This window comes from Lepisosteus oculatus, chromosome 9 (assembly GCF_040954835.1).
Source record: "Lepisosteus oculatus isolate fLepOcu1 chromosome 9, fLepOcu1.hap2, whole genome shotgun sequence".
Classification (NCBI taxonomy): Eukaryota; Metazoa; Chordata; class Actinopteri; order Semionotiformes; family Lepisosteidae; genus Lepisosteus; species Lepisosteus oculatus.
Genome location: NC_090704.1, coordinates 26,964,833 through 26,987,924, shown reverse-complemented (window position 1 = coordinate 26,987,924; position 23,092 = coordinate 26,964,833). Strand labels below are relative to the sequence as shown.

General features: G+C 36.1%; 1 protein-coding gene across 2 annotated transcripts in view; it reads left to right on the top strand.

The window, feature by feature from the left end:
* The first annotated feature begins 589 nt into the window (after positions 1-589).
* LOC102689203 (cytosolic carboxypeptidase 6-like) overlaps positions 590-23,092 on the top strand; it is a 511,816-nt gene continuing 489,313 nt past the window's right edge. For both annotated transcript variants that reach the window (XM_006635243.3, XM_015356263.2), the window contains exons 1-2: positions 590-658; positions 5,664-5,786. In XM_006635243.3, coding sequence (XP_006635306.2) covers positions 616-658; positions 5,664-5,786 — 166 coding nt within the window. In that variant the 5' untranslated portion in view covers positions 590-615. The remainder of the gene's footprint in view (positions 659-5,663; positions 5,787-23,092) is intronic.

Genomic DNA, 23,092 nt, shown 5'->3' with positions numbered 1-23,092 from the left:
TTTATTTTATTTCAGTCTCCTGGGTGATGGCAACCACTGTCGTTCACGTTCGGAAAAAGAAAACCAGTTTCCAGAAATCTCCCTCAAAAAGCCAAATCAATGTTAACAACTACGAGTACCTTTAATTATTTCGCACAAAACAGGATTTGATCCGGGAAATCTACTGCTCCTACATTGTATTTTACTAACCGAATAGTAATTACAATCGACTAGGTTTATTTTGCTTCTCCTTATAAAATACAAACCGATACTAATATTCACCCAAAGCTTTCGATCTGTTAGTGTTACGTTTCCGACTGGACTAATAAAATCCAGCCGTTGCTTTGGTTTTTCACACGTATGTCGTTAATAAAAAGATAATTAATAATACAATTAATACGATTACATTCGGTAAAGTAGTATATTCCTCTATACACCTACAACATCTGGACTGTGCTATTTCAAAAGGGTCGGCGGACACCACATGCAGGTTGCGTTTCAAAGCTCCACCTACGCGCACCTTGCCGCACGGTTTCTATGCATAGAGGCGTCTGGGCGCTGCGCTCCCTCTCCCCCTCCTGGTCACGCAGCGTTACTGTGGCAACGCGCAGGCAGCGTCGCGTGTCTGTTTGCAAGATGGAAAGGAAGATGGAGGATACCGTCAGGGACCCCGATACTGGTGTGTAGATTCAATGAAATTTTAACTTTACTGCGGCTTTGCGAGGACAGTAAAGGCGCACGGAAGCATAAAAATGACACCCGGACGCTTTGGTGCGGGTTAAGTGCATGAATCCGAGGAAAACGCTAATGCAACCACAATGTGACAGTGTGGTCTTGTGAACAACCATTACAGTGTATTCCCTTCCAAAACAATCACTAACCCGTAGAAGGTACACATTAAAAACGAACATATCAATTAAATAAGGTAGCTAAATATGCATGTGAAGTACCTATGTATGTATATATGAATTTGGCATTAGGTGCGTTGGTCCCCGTGTTTTATGGCAGTATGTTTTGCAGGTGACGGTCCTAATTTAATTCAGAGTCGTTTTATACTGTGCTCTCTGTCACCCCCCACCACACACCCACTGGCACCCGTGCAAGGTAATCTGGACGGATGATAGTTTTCATTCCTATCTGTGACACACGCAGTGCCAGTTTTCAAGGTCAAAAAGTGCTCTAGGGTTGTGATGAAATTTGCTTGAATTAAACAGTCAGCTTTTTCCTAATTCCCTTTTCTTGACATACAGTACATGAAGTCAGCAGTCAGATGTAACTAAACTCGGGAGTAGTGGATTACTCGCGTTCTTTCGACTGCAATTGCTTTGAGGTCTGGATGAAACACCCAAATAGTGTAGTTAAAATATCAGAATGCCGATGCGATGTTTCGTGGTTTTTTTAATTAATCAAATGCTTATTTTTAATGCACACATTTTAGAATTTCAAGGTTTTGGTAAGCCAAATTTCCGACTATGCTATTTTTTCCCCAAGTATCGTTTTGGCCCATTTGGGTGTGTGGTAGTAAAGCTATAACTCCGTTTATTTTTGTTACAGATACTGTACTGTACTATTTTGAGTAACAACTTTTCTTTTGTTTGAATATTGTGTTTGTTGTTTGTTGGCAAAATACATGTTTTGCGTTAGTAATTGGTTGTTATTTAACTATCATTAAAACAAGTTGTACTTTTGCAGTATACATAGGATTTCTTATCTGTGGAAGAAAAATGTCATTCTTTACTATCATTATGTACAGTTAGGAGATGTTCTTTTCATAGTTTGGGCAATAATACTTATTAATATTATTTTTATTTTTTGTAGGTTTTATACTGTAGCATTATTTTACTATGATACAGCTGCCTAGCTGCGTCGCACTTGTATTTACAGCACTTCAGATTTGAATATTTTCCTCATATTGGAACATTCATTCATTTTTACAGCTTCTTCAAATTAATGGGGCTCAGCTAGATGTCGTTTTGTTTACGGTAAACATGAGAATATCAGTCAAATTAAATGAGTGGGCTTTTCGGCTTGTGACAGGTCTCTTGTATCAATACTTCGCACAATGTAATTTATTGAAATGTTCCAGAAGATAAAAGTACGGTCTTACCACCACCTGTCAATAGTAGAAATGAATGACTTCAAAAACATGTAGCTCCAGAAAGCATAAAACCAGATGGAGAAGCACGACATACAAAAAAGTACAGGGGGATGCTGTAGCCTTTACCAGCAGTAGAAATGGTATATAATGAATAAGGAATCAGAAACCTCAAGTATGATTTTAGCCTGAGCAATAATGTATGCGTATATCAGTAACCCCAGTTATTCTGACCTACTGTATAGATGTGTTTAACAACATGCGATGTTAATATTTCTAATAACAATATACTGTAAAAATGATTTGTTCATATTTGCTAAAACAGTTGTGTTCTGCCATTAAGAATATTCCTACTGTTGTATTGGACTTGATATATGCTTATGTGTATTTAAGAAATAAAGAAAGGTAAATTCCATGCTGAAAAGCAAAAAAGGAGAAAGATTATTTTGGCAGTGGAGTCACTTCAGGTGTATTCTTCCTACCTGAGCTTTTTTTCTTTCTTTTTACTTTCAGCTTGGAATTAACCCTTACTTGTTCATTTGCAGGTCACACACTGACACAGCTTCTCGCCCTAACCTCACCCTATGTACAGATTCAATCCATATCCAAACACAAAAGTTGCCATACTCCATTGAGTACTGTATGTCAAATGATATGTACAGTGTAAACACCAAGTAGCCTTCTTGCATTCATTTTTCTTGGGTAATGTAATCATAAAATATGACAATTAATTGAAAGAGAAACAATAGTTGGAGGAGTATCAGCTAGGATTTAATAAGACCCTGTTAAGAAAAAGACAAATCCTGAAATTCATAAATCAGCATTTGAACCTTTGCGAACTGAGCATTGAGTCTGGAGACTGTGAAATTAATCTGTCAGTGCAGCCACATCTTCTCTTATGCGTTTGTAATCAGGAAATGGTACAGTACTTCTAAGCATTTGTGTTTTTGCAACAATGAAAATGACTTGTGCAAATGTGAGCCTGATTTAACAGTAGTTTTTCCTCTAGGCATGTCTTTAAAATAAAAAATGCCTGGTGTTTTAGACACAGAGCCGTTTATTAAGTTTAAATATTTGACTACATGCGAAAATTCATTAACAGTCCTCTTTCAATTTGTTTACATGCTTCCATATATACCCATTAAGATTACTGCGTGTTAATGTGGCCATGATCTTTTCTGATAGAAATAATAATAAGAAAGAAGTTGAATGAAGAGCAAAATCATCATGATTCAAAGAAAATTAATTATCTTAAACTTTCCAGATATACAGATACATACAATACTGTATATACATTATGTTTATAATTGTTTATAGAGAATTGAGTCAAAGGGATTTTTAATGCTAAAGGTTTCAACGATTGGAATTAATGTATTTGAAACCCTAAAATTAAATGACCATTGCTTTCCTCATTCGGTGCTTATTTGTCGAGCTTGTTGTATAAAGTGACTAAACATACAGTAGCTGTGAATAAAGAATTGCCTCTTATTTCAGAAAACACATTGAAATGGTTGAAATCTTTGTCCCCAAATTTCTAAATTTGTTTTTAGAAACACAGTACATTGGAGGAATGAAAGGGTTATTAGCTTTTTTCTGAAGGGCTTGTTTAAATGGAAAATGGGATATTTCCTTGGTTGACATTTGCCTGCCAGGGATGGGAAGCACAGAACATCCTTTCCACTACATTACGAATCTTGCACTACATGTCTTAAGTGCTACTCTTATATGAAAGACCTCCAGTGACTGTTGTTAAGTACAGTTTTCCTACAAAGCAACTGAGACCAAGGGAATTCTTTCTGGGCCTTAACAATGAGTGCAGTTGAAGAGTTCCTCAATGACCTGCCAGTTTTAAGAAGAGAGGCTCTCTTGCTTAACACACTGAGACACCTGCCACGGTCTTAGTGGCAAGTAGGTCTTGTGATTGTGATCAGGGACCCTCCTTAGCTGCGTGAGAGAGGTGAAGTGCTGTTGTTTTCAACTCTGCAAAGAGACAGGTGCCAGGCTCTTGAAGAGAGGAAATTGTGATACCTGAGAATATAGGAACCAGGTCAGAAATTTGCTGTTTTTTTTGTTTTGGAGTAGTGTTTTGTTTTCTAAATGAACAGCACTAAATGGGCATTTGGATGAGTGTGTGATTTGGATGAAAGTCACAATTACAAAGGTTCACTGATTGTACTTCATAGTTAGAGTTAGTCATTGAAATCAATGATTTATTCATCTACTTATTATAAGAAAATTGTTTTACAGGGGACTTTGAAAGTAATCTCTTTCCAGTTTCATAAATACAATAAACCTGCTACTTCCTGAGGCCTAGAGGACTAGGGATCAATGGACATCTTCTGGTTTTTACCAGGAAAAGTCCTGTTTTTACCCAGTGGACCTAATTAGTGGATGCATTGGCAGAATAGTGAGCCAAAGTGAATGAGACACATCTTGCTCTTTTTCAGTCTGGCCACAAGTGATGCCTACTCAGTCACAACTGTCCATTCAGCACAACTGGGACTTGAGCTGTTGGCCTTGTGGTACCATGATCATGCTTTCAGCTCTCTGGGCATGTCTTTTGCTTTTCAGCTTGCTATTTGTGTTAAATAGAATGTGAACATTAAATAAAATACAGAATATGCATACCTGGGTTGGAGAGCAAGAGATCTGTTCTTTTTCTCCTGAAGTCTTGTTTTCGAATTGATGCCGATCACTTTGGAATCAGTCTAGAATGCTTAAAGTAATAGAATTTAGGACATGTTTAATTCACTGGTCCTTTTCTCTTATTAAAAGTGCATGATCACCCTGAGAAAAGGGAGACCAAATTTCAATCGAATTGTAATCTTTATACAGTTGTAAAATACTGCTTAACTGACATCTTTCTGAAAAGAGAAAGACTAGCACTAAAATAACATGAATTATTCTGAAACCGCATGAACAAACTGTGATGGGAATACAACAGTATGTACTGAAGCTGTCTTAGATAAAGTATCTCTTTCAGAAACTTGAATATTTACTATATGAGAAGAATTTGATCATGTCTAATGCTGATAAAGACTCGTTTTGCATGATTAAGAATTGAAAGAAAAATGTTGAGATGAGACTTCTGACCCAGTTAATGATGGTTTAGTATTCATGAACACAGCAGCTTCCTGGAGAACCCTGGATTATTATCAGTGATTCAATTTAAACAAGAAACCTAATCGAATGAATTGACAAAAATGTATATTTTGAAGGTGAATCTAAGACCCAATTTTCTTCTGAAACTGATTTTAAAATAAAATTGAATGTGAAACACTACTTTGGCATTCAGTCGTTTATTTTGCAGAATGTAGCAAATTTCCAGTAGGAAGAACGCAAGGTCAAGGGCCTGTGAAATCGGAAGATGTCTGTGGTTTTTCATAGTGTATCCAAAATACGATGTTACACTTAGGAAATAGGTAGAAACTAATAAAGACAGAACATGCATATACTGTACCTACAGTAAGTAAGGGAGCAAGATATCAGTTCCCGACCTGTGAAAAAGTAACCTGGGTTATTGTCTGGCCATTGGTTGTATTGTGTATTTTAGGAGCTGGAGTGTAAAAAGTGCCCGTTTCGTTCTCAGGTAGTGAAACTGGAGGTGAGGACTCTCTGGTGGGGAACGTGAATAAGCTGCTGGTCACCCCGCTTGGACACACGGGCCTACCCAGGAAAGGCCACCTCATCTTTGACGCCTGCTTCGAGAGCGGTGAGTCGTAGGTTGAGAAACTGAAGTACGTCCCTGTGCCCATTGGACTTGGAATTCGTGCCTATGTTTAGAATAAAATAGTGACAATGCAACTTGATTTTCATCACGTCGTCTCGTCTTTAGGCAATGCAGTGAGTGGCATCATGATCACAAAAAAGAACGCTGGGGTGCACCATACCAGCTCACTGAACAAATGAGTCATGCTAAAATGCAGGTTTTTAAGCAGCATTTATAAAGTCCTTTGCTATTCACATTCCTCCTTCACTTTAATGTTTAGAGAGATGCTGGGTGATATGACAGACAAGTCATTCATCACTTTTTGGGCAGACTTGTTTTTTTTTCCTCGTATCTGAATGCTGTGTTTATTTTGTTTCGTCTTGGATGTACCGTAGCATGTTGGGGAAGTTATCCATTTGAGAACGGTTTATATGAAATTCAAAGTCTGATAGAATTCTTTGTCAGCCAGGCCTGTCACAATAGCGTAGATACTGTGTTCATCTTACAGTACTTTCATTATATTCGTAGCTTTGCGTTTGTGTTGCTTAAGAAAGAAAAAAGAATTGCTAGATATACTATTTCGAAGTCTTCAGTGCTGTTTTAAAACACTGCAAATATAATTCATATAGAATTCTAAGACCTCTAATCCTTCTTTATTATAATTGACATCATACAGTACATGTACTGTACATGTATGCATGTGAGTGGAACATTAAGAGAATGTTAAAACAGATATCAATTAAAAAGATATACTGTACAAAACCTGTTCCTACAGTAGGACTCTACTGTAAGAAAGCCCAATATTGTTATATTCATTGAGAGAACCTGAGATAGCTTATTGTGGCTTTTAATGGCTGATTATCAATCAATACAGAAGTAAAATTCTTTATTTGAATAACTGCTCTGTTACCTTTTTAGTCTTCCAGTTGAAAACTATAATTAGACCAAGTTAATATTTTGACAATTGCTTTTGCAAATGGTTTTTGTTTAGCAGTTATTGGCAAAATAAATGGAGCAGTAATGAAAAAGTAGTGGTTTTCTGGAACAAGGTCAAATGGGCAGTTCAGGAGAAGCTTTGGAGTAGAGTGACAGTTGATCAGTGTTGCTTTGCGGAGCAATTAGGATGAGGGTCTTGTATTGCTTTGCATTTCTGTTATGGTTTCACCCTACAGACTGCTTTGTATCATCATAGTTTTAGTTGTCCATCATCAAAAGATTCACAGGCTTAAAATATAAAATAAACTTCTATTCTTTTTTAATTGAAGTGTATTGAATTCTCAGATTTTCTGTCTATCCATCTGTCCATCTATTTTTTAATCACTTTATTCAATATACTGTAGGGTTGTGGGGTTGCCGGAGCCTATCCAGGCAGGCAAAGGGTACAAGGCTGCATACACCCTGGGTAAGATGCCAGTCCATCGCAGCGCACAGACAGACACAGATGCACACGCTCACACTAGAGCCAATTTTCCCAGAACCCAATTTATCTAACAGTATGTCTTTGGACTGTGGGAGGAAACCAGGGCACAAGTGGAGAACATACAGTACAAACTCCACAGATAGCAGGCTGTGAAATTAACCCAGGGCCCTAGTGCTGTGAGGTGGCAATGCTAACCACTGCACCACCATGCTGCCCAGTTTGTACAGTGTACTGTATATCCTGCTTTCAGTATTTTGAGCAGCTCTTAGCAAAGTCTTACTAATAATAAGTACAGCACACATTCAAAGAAGATGAATCTGTAAACATGAGTAATCCGACATAAAAAAAACAATGCTGTATTATTTAAAAACTAATATTAATCCTAGCAATTAATCAAATTGAGGAATGCCGAAGATTAAAAGATAGAACACTAGAGAATAGTTTTTTGATCAAGATAATCTTCACTTCAGGATATTAACAATTTTGTATTTCAAATCTCAGAAGTTTGAAAGAACTTTAAAGTCTGATTTGAAAGTAATATATGTGGCTCTAGCCTGCTTTCTTTTTTATAAAAGATTATGATCTTGATTACTTTATTTATCATCACAGCATAAAACTTTAATGATATATCCCCTTACATTTTGTTTTCCTTACTTTCATTTAAAGTTTTCGTTATGCGAAGACTTGGAATAAACTTTGATATCTTACCGTATACAGTGGTGTGAAAAAGTGTTTGCCCCCTTCCTGATTTCTTATTTTTTTGCATGTTTGTCACACTGAAATGTTTCAGATCATCAAACAAATTGAGAAATTAGACAAAGATAACACAAGTAAACACAAATTGCAGTTTTTAAATGAAGGTTTTTATTATTAAGGGAAAAAAAAATCAAATGTGGTTTATCACATCTTTGGAAAGCTGAGTTCAATTTCTCTAGCCACACCCAGGCCTGATTACTGCCACACCTGTTCTCAGTCAAGAAATCACTTAAATAGGACCTGCCTGACAAAGTGAAGTAGACCAAAAGATCCTCAAAAGCTAGACATCATGCTGCGATCCAAAGAAATTCAGGAACAAATGAGAAACAGAGTAATTGAGATTTATCAGTCTGGAAAAAGTTATAAAGCCATTTCTAAAGCTTTGAGACTCCAGCCAATGGCGAAAACATGGAACAGTGGTGAACCTTCCCAGGAGTGGCCTGCCGACCAAAATTACCCCAAGAGCGCAGTGACGACTCATCCAAGAGGTTAGAAAAAAACCCACAACAACATCCAAAGAACTGTAGGCTTCACTTGCCTCAGTTAAGGTCAGTGTTCATGACTCCACCATAAAAAAGAGACTGGGCAGAAATGGCCTGCATGGCAGAGTTCCAAGACGAAAACCACTGCTGAGCAAAAAGAACATAAAGGCTCGTCTCAGCTTTGCCAGAAAACATCTTGATCCCCAAGACTTTTGGGAAATTACTCTGTGGACTGACGAGACAAAAGTTGAACTTTTTGGAAAGTGTGTCTCCCATTACATCAGGCGTAAAGGTAACACAGAAAAGGAACATCATACTAACAGTAAAATATGGTGGTGGTAGTATGATGGTCTGGGGCTGTTTTGCTGCTTCAGGACCTGGAAGACTTGCTGTGGTAAATGGAACCATGAATTCTGCTGTCTACCAAAAACTCCTGAAGGAGAATGTCCGGCCATCTGTTCGTGACCTCAAGCTGAAGCGCACTTGGGTTCTGCAGCAGGACAATGATCCAAAACACACCAGCAAGTCCACCTCTGAATGGCTTAAGAAAAACAAAATGAAGACTTTGGAGTGGCCTAGTCAAAGTCCTGACCTGAATACGATTGAGATGTTGTGGCATGACCTTAAAAAAGCGGTTAAGGCTTGAAAACCCTCCAATGTGGCTGAATTACAACAATTCTACAAAGATGAGTGGGCCAAAATTCCTCCACAGCGCTGTAAAAGACTCATTGCCAGTTATCGCAAACGCATGATTGCAGTTGTTGCTGCTAAGGGTAGCCAAACCAGTTATTAGGTTTAGGGGGCAATCACTTTTTCACACAGGGCCATGTAGGTTTGGATTTTTTTTCCCTTAATAATAAAAAAATCATCATTTCAAAACTGCATTTTGTGTTTACTTGTGTTATCTTTGTCTAATATTTCAATTTGTTTGATGGTCTGAAACATTTCAGTGTGACAAACATGCAAAAAAAAAGAAATCAGGAAGGGGCAAACACTTTTTCACACCACTGTATGTACAGTAAATGGATGTAGAATGATTATTTACAATATGAATCATCATTATAGTTTAGTTTTAAAAAGCTGTATTTTAAATTAAAATGTTAAATTAAAATTAAACTATTAGTAGAATTCAAATTATATTTTGTTGAATATGCTTAAGAAAGCCAGGTAAGTGGGCTTTTTTCAGATGGTGAATGCAGCTATCATGTATCTAAACAAATACAGTAGATTTTGTTCACCTGCTCCACATTTGTTCAGGCGCTGTGAACACTGCACTTGTTAGAACATAGTAGCATACATAACATTGACTATGTAGTGGTGTTGGGTATTGAAAGAACAGTACGTAGTATTCTGTAATGATACATCATAAAGATGACCTGGTTGTAATGTTACAATATTGTAATGATTGTAATGTTTTGTGCTGTGTTATAAATGTTACATGATGTTATGTGTTGTACTGTACGTGTGCAATAGAATAACGTGCAATGTTTTTCTTTTCTTCTTTTTTTTTGTTTGCTTTCTATTTAAATGTACAGGAGTGGTGGGTTTCCATAAAAAAATTCCCTCAGGGGACAATAAAATCTTATCTTATCTACAAATGGTACAAACTCATTACATTCTGAAAATGTCCTGTATCACTACCACCTTGTATGACTTGTACACAATGAGTGGCTTCATGAAATATTAGAGCAATAAACTCATCCTAACTAATTTGAAAATATTACCAAAAAAAAATCAACCACTTTGCTTTCCAACCCTGCTGGAACAAATCCTTGTGTGTGAAAAGCATACATTGATATTGACAAACGCTGCAAGCAAAAAGTGAGTAATCAACAGATGGAGGTTCTGGCTATAGTAAAGCATCCCCACTGGAGACCATTTTAACAGCCACCATTGCTTTCTTGTCTTTCATTTTGTCTTTCCTATCAGCAAAGATCTATGCAGTTCTTTATCAGGAAAATATCAGTTCTTCATATTCACAAAGTCAGAAGTGGCCTGCAATTGAACTTGGGCTGTCTGACAAGTCAAATCATGGCTCTGCTCCCCTTTATGTGGTATCACCTTTAATGACTTTCTCGCATCTAACTGTTTGGGCTTTAAACATTCTGCAAAACGGTGTCACTCTCTCTGCAGTAAGTTTTAGTAATGAAAGTTACTAAACATTAGCCCTGCATAGACTTTGTAATTATAATTCTATTAAAAATTAGCAGACATATACTGTAGTACCCTGCTGATTTTGTCAATTTTATGGGTGAATTCTGAAAAGGCAAAAAAAACCCAACTCATTTTCTTTTTAATAATGTGGCGGTTTTCTTTTTCTTTTTAATTTCACCTCTGAATGTGCTAGTACAGAAGAGGAATTGTTTGCATAATGCTGAAAGTTTATCAGATGAGTCTGTACTTCCTTTTCAAGACAGAACAGTAGAAAAGAAACATACAGTGAAAAATGTGGTGAGGTACCAGTATTTGAAACTGCTTAAAGTACCATGAAGCATGTTTCCTGAGAGCTAGGAAAATAATTTATAATGCCAGTGATTTAAATCAAAATCTTACTGAGATGTTTTATTCATCGTCAAACACTCTACTTATCAGGGGTATTATTTCTAAGAGAGTCCATCCACCCATTTTCTGACTGTTTGATACAGGGTCAGTGGGAGGGCGGAGCCTATCCTGGTAACCATTCCGCCCATGTTGGAGAATCACATCAGGATAATAAAATATGAATTACACTTCTCCCCAGGAAACCTTGGTTAAGTATATCCTTTGGTACTTCTTAGCTGCAAATGAGCTGTTTCATGTGCCAGAATTTGATTTTTCATCTGGACCTTGTTACACCTAAACAAAGTGAAACAGAAAGTTATAACCTTATGTTAAAAAACAGATAGTGAAAGTTGAAACTTGATTTGGATTGTCCTCTGCTAGAGTGGAATATGCACAGAATCTTTCATTTTTATCTAAGCTAAATATACTATATACAGGTACAATAAATATACAGGTGAAAAACAAACAACTATACCAAACTACAGTTTGGAATAGTTTAAGTGGGTAGTAGGTAGTTGAGTCAGCATGCGTAGGCTGCATAGGAACAAGTTAAAAGTTTTTTCCATGCTGAACAGAGAAGAAAGGAAACACAACACTTTGGCTATAGAGCCTTTCTTCTCTTTTCAGCATGAAATAAACCTTTTACTTGTTTTTTTTACAGTTTGGAATGTTTCATTATTATAAGATAATTGTGTGCTCCAAAACATCTAATACATTTCAAACTGCCTCTCAAACCACTAAAGATGTTTCCATCTAGTCAATGCATTTACACTTTTCAGCAACTGTGGACACACTTTAACACCAATGAAGGAACATTTTAGGCCAAGAATAACCTAGACAAAAAGCAGTCTCATAAACCTATAGGTATCAATATCAAATATTCATCAATTTAATCTTTCACATTTTTGATATCACACACAATCCCCCCAAACCAAGACCTGAATCTCCAACAACCCTGCTGTAAAACACATTGCCTAAAATATCTACAATACCACTCTTGAGCTGAGCAGAATGATGACACTCTGCTTTTTTTTCTATTGGAAAGCACATTTTGTGGGGATTTGACAGGAAGCTATTGAGAGAGGACATATTTTAAGATTGGCTGTGTGAATTTAAGAAGATGTTTTGGAGCATACGATTACAGTGACACAATACTGTACATTCTGAACTGCAGTTTGGGACAGTTATGTCTGTGTGATGCTGCGGTTTTGTTGAGGAGTGTCAGGTGACAAGCAAGTGCCCTGTAATATCTGGCATTTTGCAGATAATTAACCTTGCTTGGAGACCTTCAGCATTGAGTTTTAGAGTTTGCAGTGTTGGGTCAATGACCTCAAAGCAATCTATCTGGCTGGAAACGTTGTAATTATCATTGACAGCAAATTGACTAGGATCTGATGATCATTTGATTCAGCGTACTTTTCTTTCTGATCGATTACTCATAAGATTAAACGTCTCTTGGTAAATTGCCTCTTGGTTAGGTGAAGATATTTACCACTGCCTGATGTTGGTTTCGGTCACTGATGTTGAAAGTAGTACACAGTATGTGTATCATCAATAGACCATGGGCTGCATTCTAGGTGATTCAGAGTTGTTTTTGTTCCAAATGTGTCATGAAACAACAGGTAATAAAGAAAACTTCAAGATGACACTTGATGTATATGTTCTGGTTATAGCACTGTACAAAATACATCATGCTGAGACATAATTCTTCCAGTGTAAGAATACCTTCCAATCCAATATAATTTCAAGCCATTCAGTATTGCTTTAATAATCTCGTAATAGGGATAGAAGTCTCTAAGCTTTTTATGTCCATACCTTAAATTGCACCATTTTCATTAAGAGTATATTCTGACTACTACCACAAAGTCTTTCCTGCTGGAGAGAGCAATGTTGTTATTATCTCAATAATAAGTATAGACAGATTAAACATTTAGGAGGTGGTGAAGCTGGGAACTGGTCTGAGGATATTTTCTTTATTTTAGGAAACTCATATATACTTGGGGCTATCCTGCTATCAACAAGGGTTTTTAACCTTATTTCCATTTTTCAATTATTGGTAATGGTTTACAGTTTAGCAAAGAGAGTAAAATATTGTAAGTTATATTTTAAAGTGTATCATATGAAGAACCCTATTGATTCATAACATAAATTGTATAGGATACATGTATCCTATATATTAACAGTAAGAACCTACAGTAAATATAAATAAATAATGAGAAGATAGATTTTTCTACGTTTTCCTGTTTTTCCAGATGACATGCTCTGAAGACCTCAGACATTGATTAATGGGCGTTGCACGCACAGTCTGAGATCAGCTAACATATATGACATTACCCCGATGTCTCTAGGTCCGGAAATTCCTGTGAATGATTTATGGAATTGATATTAATCTCTTTCCAGTAAATGCATTACTGAAGTTGGAAACAGAGGGAAATTGATGTTACTGCACTAATGTCAAATTAATGTCCTGTTGCTGTTTCAGCAAAGCAACAGCAGCTAAATGATTAACCAGTTAAAGGCTGTTGTGGCTCTTATGAAATGGCAGGGAAAGATTTTATTTCAGATTGCTTCTGATTTTTGAGCTTTGGCTTTGACTGTGAATGCTTGATGTAGACATTTTATTGATGATTTTCAGCCTGAGTGCAGTATTACTGTAGACCCAGTCACTTATGTACTGGAACTACATGGAGTATCTCAATTTAATGTTCCCATGATCCAATAATTAAATACTGACACTGTTTAAATGGATTTAATACCTGCTGTTATTGTAATAAATGCTTTATGAGATCTCTGGTAATAGGAAGTTCTGTAAAAACGTTCCTGACTAAATAATTTCCATTTAGATGTAGCATTTAGAAATAATGTAAGAGTGATGAGTTACAAGATGAGGTATCTTGGGAGAGGTTGTCCTAGACCATCTGGAGAAAGGCAGTAGATCTTAGAGATTACAGTGGTTGCAATTTAAACTGGTGAATTTTTCTGTGGTGAAAGAAAATAAATCACCTGTTAATTACTAAGGCCCAGATATTGGAATCCAAAAGGACTTTGTTATACTGTACCACAACATTTATTTATTTTTTATGTACAGATATCGATATTCTACAAAGTATACACTGAATCAAAGTCAGCGTGTTTAGAAAAGTGCTTGATGAAAGTTTCTCTTTTGTGGAGATACAGTATCACAATCATTGTTAAAAGTGGAAGGGAAATTGCTGATTGTACTGTACATGAGGCTAGCCTGCTAAGCTTGGCATTTACCTTGGAAGCAAGCAAAGCATAATGTATACAGAGTTGCTTTCATGACTAATATATTTTGACTGAGTGCATGTGGTAGTCTGTCAAAATGAAATCTCTTGACTTAAAATATTTCTTTTCAGCCAAAGAACTGAGGTTTAAATGATAAAAGCTGTATCATTGCTTTAGTCAATATCTTAACTAGATGTATGTCAGAAATATGTGTTTCTTAGACACTTTTCTATGATCTCTTCAGTATTTTTTTCACAGAATAGATCATTACGTCATGCAGTATAGTATTGCAGGATAGACCGTTATATCACACCTTTCCTCATTTGAATTACCACTGCTATCTTTTATAAACATTCAGAGATCAGTCTTAAAGAATATTCTATTGATTGTGCAATGTTGCTTTTTTATACAATGCTGGACAGAGGGACATTTAAATGTGTGATTAATTAATTTCCAACGTCCCTTTCTTTTCAGTGTTTGCATTTGTACATACAGTAAATCATTTATTAACTGTTGAGAAAGCTGCCAGCAGGGTGGGAAAAATTCTGGACTAATGTGTCAAAATATGCTTTGTTTCTGTTAAAAAAACAAAAGGGTGATAGGACTAAGATCTGGAGATTGAGATGACCAGTCAAGAACATTTATTCTGTTCCTCTACAGTTGTACTATTGTACGGTTAACCATTTATTAACCATTTATTTGTCAATTTGGATTTACAAATGGCTCACCATCATGCTGGAATGTCCGTGCCTCAGTTTCTTGGCCGAAATATCCCGAAACATGTTGGAATTCAATCCTGTCATGACTGCCGCATTCATGCAGATGATACTGAATGGTTGTTCTTGACATTTTGATGCCAGTATATGTTGGTGATATTCAGTTGTTGCCTCTGGATTTCCGGTTGCCAACCAAACCATCTGCGTCCCTTTCCTTGTGTAGTTGCTACTTTACCTGCCATTTCCTTATAATGGGCACAGCTGATGGAAGTAGTAGTTTCAGGTTTTGTAGATTCTTTCATAGCCATCCCCCAGCTTGTGGAGGTCAGTGACCAATGGCCTGCAAGTTTTGGAGAGCACTCTGACCTTAGCTATGGTGGCCTAGTATATGCCGCTGCAGAGTGTCCATGTGTAACATTCTTTTACCTGATATCCCAGAGAAACAGAAAACCTTTGTAAGCGTCTATGAAGTTCTGTAGATGTTGTATACTGTATTTGTTGCTAGATACTTAAAGGTTTCAATAAATGTGACCCCTGTGTTTTCTGGAAACGTTATTTTGGGGGAAAATATGACTTTGCTCTTTGCAGTGGCTTCACAATTTCAATACATGATCTTTAGAATTTCTTTAAGAAGATCACAATAACCAATCCCTAAATCATTCTGTATGAATTAATCTGGGTGTATGTGCAGTATGTGGCACATTTATTATAAATACTAAATATTTTTATTAGTTGCATCTAAAATATTTTTTGCATCAGGATTTTACATTAGACATCGGTATCAATGCATTTAGGAGTTTCTGTAAGTTTTCACTGTGTTAATGAAAGAAATATAATTCACTAACAAAAAAGTGCAAGCCTTGGAACTCAGCAAATTATTAACAAATAGACCAAGCAGTAAGTGTAGGAGAGTTTATTAATGCCCAGTAAACTTTGCCACCCCCTTTAACCTTCAGATTTTGATTGCAGAAAAAAATAACCAGTGCAGAAGAATTTAGTACACTGACTGGAGCGCTGAACTATTCCCACATAGCCCCGAAGAAATCCTTGATTTATTTTACAGCAAAATTCAATCAGTTAAGCAGTATAAAATCTGTGTCTGTAAACTGAAAGTTCCCTTGATCAATTCTAATACGCTTCAACTAATTCATCAAAAGAACGGTTTACGGAGAAAATATCACACTATTAGCATCAAGATTAATGATTCTACTTCACACACACGCAAGAAAAATAAATAAAAAGCGAGAAACCCATAACACTGTGGTGGGAAACAGCACATTTAAAATATCCATTTGATAGCGCACAGTAATGGTAGTATTAAAGATTAAATCATGAAACGTTTTCACATTGTTTTGGCACTTTGTTCTGTTTCTGTATAAGAATCTGCACCTTAGTCCTGGCAGTCACTGCTGTTCCCACTTTTGAGACTCACAAGTGAAAGTTTAACTGAAAATCTCAAATCTGTCAACCTTAAAGCCTGGGCTTATATTTTTGCAGCATTTCTCTAACTTTTTTATTTCGAATTGTCACTTTTTATACTAAACAACCACGATTTAGATTTGATGATATTTAGTTAACATTACATTTTGACTGGACCCTTGCACCAACACAGGGGATATCAGGACCAGGCACTTTCTTCCATCATGCATGCTAACGAGCCATTTACTATTTTACATCCTGCAGGCTTCACAGTGTCCTAAATGAACATTCTTCTGGCGAGTAACACAGCTCTGACTGACAACAGCATGTCCCATGAGATCCTGTTGTTCAGTAAATGGGGATTACCTTGCTGAACTTAACTCTGGCAGTGCTCAGTTAGTTTTGTGCGGCTTCTCGAGGAATGTACCCGTAGCAACAAGGCTATTATTAAGTTTAGACTTATCCATTCACCCATCCAATTTCTAACCACTAACTACTTAATACAAACCAGAACCTCATAAATTGGACTCATCATGACACCTTCAGTGATGAAGTATCCACTCTCCAAGAGCTAAACATATTTGGACCTGAACTCCAGATGGAGGTCACTCATCATATATTTATGGACATGGCTATGACAGGGGTAGTGATCCACCAACGATGAACCTGTCATCAGCTGTAGTGGCGTCTCCATGTGACGTCATGACCAGTCACCACACGTGACGACGTTACTTTAAAAACACTGCAATTTGCGAGTCTCTCTAAACAGCTGGGAACTTGACTTTGAGCCGAAAGTCACTGCTGGTCTGAGAGACCCTACATAAAACAGACTTTTTGCCCGATACTTCCTCTGTAACAAGAGATGGTCTGTGCTAGGTTCCCACATTTTGTAACTTTGCCTGATCAATGAAATGATACAGTTAGGCTTTTTTTTGACACATCTGAATATCATGGAATATTCAGAGAAGCAGGTATAAAATACGGGTGAGCACACTTACAGTAAGTTTCTCCCTGTGTCAGTTCCAGTGTTCACATTATAGCCCTTGAAAATGTGGCTTTATTTCATACAAGTGCAGTATTAACAAGTATTTAAAGATTAGGATAGGTAAGTATCAAAACTATTTGCTTGACCTTCAAGCGTATGAATGTTGAAATGATTGTTTGAGACCGATTCTAATATTAGGTTAGCTACAGTCAAGTATATTGTGTTACTGTATGTAATCCCTGAGTAACTGATCAGCCTTTTGTGTCATGGTATACTGATTCATATATATCTTAGCCTTGTATTGCTTCTTTTGAATATTTTATTATTGTATTTATATAAATTGTATATGTGTTTACAGTATTTTGCTGCAATTCTGATTGATTGGTTCCTATGTCCATAAAGTAATCCCTAAATTTTCTGTCCTCATTTTTAAATGTTATGGTAAATTCAAACCATCAGATCACTACAATTGCTTCCAGGTGATTTTATAGTCCATATTCAAATCAGTGATATCATCTATACAGCTCAGCCTGTGCTTCATGTAAATGCATGTATTGTTTGAGTTGCTCAGCAGCCCTCTATACAAGTAATAATTCTGAATGTTATCATTAATTTTAAATCACATTAAAAAATAAAAAGCCCACTCCTATCCACAGTTTTCAGTGTATCAGTGTATCATTTTTTAATTTACCATTTTTCTAATCTTTTTTCTTTAAGACCTTATATGTCACAAAATTGGTACAAATAAACTTCTGTTTAGGAGTGGGTGGAAAAGTTTGAAGCTATATCATAATTATTTCTCATCATAATCTTGGCACATCAATGACTGATCACTTTACAAAAAAGATGAATGGTATTTTTTAGTGGTTGTTAGGTACATAGCCATATTGTACAAATGAAATATATACTATTTTAGGCCTGGTATAAATCATAATTATGGCCCATGTGCTGGTCACAAATTACAGACCATTTACTTGATGGCAACATTTTGCTTTTAAGAAGCTTCATTCTGCAGAATATGTCATACAGGACTGGCTACTGTTTGTCCCAGATTGACAGGTGGACAAGTGGAGTTAAACTTTGACTTAGTCTGGGTCATAGTTTCTAAATACATCTATCATGTAGGAACTTATGTTTCTATAAAAATGACAGTTATAGTGAATGTGAAAGAAATAGTGGTCAGAGACAATCGCTGTCAGTTATTGATACAAGATACTTGGTTCTTTCTGATGTAAGCATTCTGACAGAGAAAAGCAGTTCTAGCAAAACTGAATAGTGCAAAAGTGTATCTTAATCCGTGATTGTAAAATACAGATTCTAATTCCCATGTTCTGTCTGTTCAATGTACTGTATGTACTATAGGCATCTGCTTTGCTAAAGCTAAAGCTGTTTGACATACAGTCCATGCCTTCACACCTCTTCCACCGTGAAAGAGAATGGGTGCTTTTCAGCAGAAGACTATAGAGTTTTTGCAGATGCCTTCATCTCCCACAGGTCCCTCAGGTATCACTACCTACACATGTTCTTGTTCACAGGCACATATCTACTGCTGTATAACTATACACTGATGAAACCAAGTCTGACAAATGAAGATCAAGTGAAAGTGTTTCAGCCGTTCCAGGGCACAGGAGTAATCAGAGCTTTGTGGCATACCAAATATTACAGTATGTAATATACACAGGTTCTTTCATTGTGAGTGCTGCTGTGTTTGAGATGTTTCTACCACAGTCTTACTGTATGTTGGGGACCCACAGGATCTCTATTGCAGTAAGTGCCACAGACAAAACCTGTGTTGTTATTAGTTACTGTGAGTGTTTCAGCATGAAAAAATGATGTGGACCCTTTTTATAGTTGTGTCATGTTTCTACAGTATAGTGTGAGGAACAAATTTGATCTTGATGTGCTATGTTTCTTTCTCACAAGAAAGGAGAAACAAGCTGGAGTTGCTAAAAACAGCAGAAAAACCCAGGCAATTAGCAACTGTATATTGTGCATGTTTCTTAGGTGCTGATGGGATTAGAATACATATAAACATAAGAATTCACCAAAAAAATAAAAAAAGCTGTGTTTAAGAGCCGTGTTCCTTTCCTTTAGTGAAAGGTTTGTGACTTTCTAAAATACACTGTAGGTGTCACATTATTTTTTTAACAATCTTCTGGTTAAGATATACTGTACAGTGCCCTCCAAAGGGATTTGGACAAAAACCTAAAATTGATGTTTTCCTGTTGCATACACAAGAAAAGGAAATTCACCTAAAAAAGAATTATTCTAATTCAGAATTCAGAAGGTCACCTTTTTATTTTTGTTATATATTTTGCAAACACAATTAATCATTTTTCAACAAAAGCATACTATATGTTTTGTTCAGTACCCCCAGATTTAGGTGACCAAGTATTGAGATGCTTACTGTAACTTTTGTTGCAAATCCCTTGCTTGCCATAATTTCATCAAGCTTTCTTGCCATTGACATCTACAGACTGTTTCTTCACTTGAGATGGTTTGCCAGGCTTGAACTGTTTAAAGTTGTTGCTTGCAGGTCAGGCTTTCTGCCTTCTGTCTCTCTTTGAACAAATGCAATGCATGCTCATTTGGCTTCAGATCTGGTGATTGACTTGGCCAGTTTAAAATGTTCCACTTTTTCTCTCTGATGAACTCCTGCGTTAAGCGTGGAGTGTGTTTCGGGTTATCGTCCTGCTGCATAATGAACTGCAGGTTTCATTTTTTCTAACATCTGCAGACAAGATCTGTTTGTATATCTCTGAACTCATCCTACTGCTGCCATCTTCAGTTATATCATCAATAAAGACCATTGAGCCTGTTCTGGAAGCAGCCGTACAGTACATGCCCAAGCCATGATACTTCCTTCACCATGCTTTACTGAGGAAGTGGTATGCTTATGGTTATTGGCTGTTCCTGTTTTTCTCCACACTTGAGCCTTTCCATCACTTTGATCATCTGTCTATAAACCCTTGTTCCAGAACTCCTGTGTCTCATCTAGGTATTTATTTGCAAATTCAAGTCAAGCCCTTCTGTTCTTGTTGTTGATGAGGGGCTTGCACTTCAGCTTCTGAGTTTTTCTTGGTGAAGTCTTCTGCAGATTATGGTACTTGAGATCCCCCCCCCCCATACACACACACTCTCTGGAGATAAGTTTTGATTTTACAGTTATTTCGGGGGTTTTGTTTATACTTAGAAATATTTTTCTGTGATCCAAATTTATTTTTTGGAAGGCCTGTTCTCAGCCTGTTGTTGACTCTTCCAGTTGTTTCCCTTTTCTTAAGAACATTCCAGATTGTTGATTTTCCAATGCCAACAGTCTTACAAATTTCTCTGATGGTCAGTTTCTCTCCTCTCATTTTCAATACGGCCTTCTTTTCTGTCAGTTCTCTGGTCTTCATTGTTAGTTTTTGCCTGCTAATTCAGAAGCAGTTTCAGAAGACCCCATCCATGCCTAGACCTCCACAGCTCTTTTATGTTTTATTTATACAGATGTAGCCATTCAAAATACACCGTACAACCCTGTACCACTTGAAATTATCTACAGTTCATTATCTACAGTACATTTTAGAATTTGATGAATAGGGAATATAATATGGAATCTCATATCTAAAGAAATTAATAACGATATAATTATATTCATATAGCTCAAATTATCACAGTAGTACACTTTCTTTGTAAACATCTGCATTCATTTGATTCATTCACCCGTGATTGCTTGGAAACTTTTTACCAAAATGCGTACCTCGCACATTTTGAATGGCTGGATCTGTATGTAATGTGTAGCACCTGGGCAATCAGAAATACCTGTAAACATGTTTGTCCCAATAATTACACACATCTAAAATGTGGAGGATTGAACAAAGATAGTACCGTCGTTGTATAACGGTAATTTGTGTTTGAATTAAAGTACCCATAGGTAAAATGTGATATTCCCTGCTTTTGTTTCATATTCATCTTGTGATTTGAAATCCACATTTCCTGAGCATATAGCTACACTGTACAGTATAATGGGCTAATTTGAACTCTTCTCCCAGCACTTTTGGAGGGCACTGTAGAATCTTGAACCAGGGGATATATAAAAAATACATTAAGTAAATAAACTCTTTTTAATATCCGTTTTTTAAAACTGTCTATTTAATGTGCGATACTCTTGGATGTTTTTCAGTAAGCTAATATGCACTAACCAAAAACAACTAGCTTTAATAGATTTCCTGTCCTTAGCTGTACACTCAATGAAAACTACCCTTTTGTGAAGATATAATGATTAAAAGGCCCTGACTAAGCAATGTTTTAATAGAATTGCACTTCAGTAAAACATATTGTTGTTCTTTTCACTGCAAAAATAATTTATTGCCAGATTTGCAGGAAAATAAGATGATTTATTTAATTGCATCAACAGCGCAGTGATATCACATGGCAGCATTTGTGCTGTCAACACAATTGCTATTTAGAGGATGGCTGTCGACTTTTTCATATTTATGTGAGGAGTTGAAATCCCAGAGGAAAAAGTTGACATCTAACACCTTCATGTATCTAGGGTAATATATTGTAATAGGTGCATTAAAACAGACTATAGTTATGTGAGCTGTTTACACAAGGTATAAAAAATCTAATTTACATTTAAATTAGATATAATAACTAATTCAATTCGTTGTCGGCTATATGCGAATTGGGTCAGTAGTATATCCTTTCATAAGCATTCCAACCCACAGGTTTCTGAGTTAACTGAAAAAAAACTTTTTTTTTTCTAGAACTTATGAAAATGACCTCCATTATGCAGAGTTTGATCATACAGAAACATAATGAATATTTCCTCGAGGCGTCATTACAACTACATTGATGGTTCTGCAGGTTTAGTGCCACAGTGAGCAGCATGTTCATTTGCTGTACATAGCTCCTCATATGCAAATGCCATCTAATATGGTTATAATTATCAGTACTATGGTCCTCAAAGTTTATAGCTCTGTGAAGTTTTTTTGGTTGATGTTTTGTTTTTTAAATGAGAAAAATAATTTCCATTAGTATTTATGGGTATTTACTGTATGTGTTGTATGTCCTGAAATGTGTTTTCAGATGTCATTTTCCATTTCTAAACTACCAACAGTCTTCTTTGTATTTAAAAAGATGTAGACTCTTTTAAAAGCATATCAAGTTGTGAATTTTAATTTACATGCTACTGTATCTCTTTCCCTATCTTGTTACTGTTTTACAGATTAAAATAAGAAAAAAAGCATTTTACAAAAGTAAAAAGTTGAAGTCTATACTTGAACCCAGAAATCTAATGTAATAGGCAAAAAAAATAGGCACAACAAATTCTGAAAAATGGAATTTAGCCATACTACTGTCAGGGACTGGATAAACAGTAATTTTATTGCAGTAATTATGTCTACAAGTGTAATGAATATTTTGTCTTACACTTACACACAAGTGTAATGTTATTTTAGTAATGTGCAAAATATATAATCTCCTGTTGGAAACTTAGCCTAAATACCTCCAGTGACCTTAAATTCAGTAGGAATCACATGACATTAAGGAAGATTAAAAAGTTACAGTAAATCATATTTCTTAATTATAAAAAATAAATTTTAATGATTTCTGTGGTACTTACTGTAACTTCAAGAGTGGTTATAAACTTTGTTTCTACATTTGTCTTCTGACAAAAACCTGTTTGTAGTTTGTTTCTCTTTCTATTGAATTTAATCTGAGTTTATATTTAAATACTCAAAAATGCTGATATTTTCTAA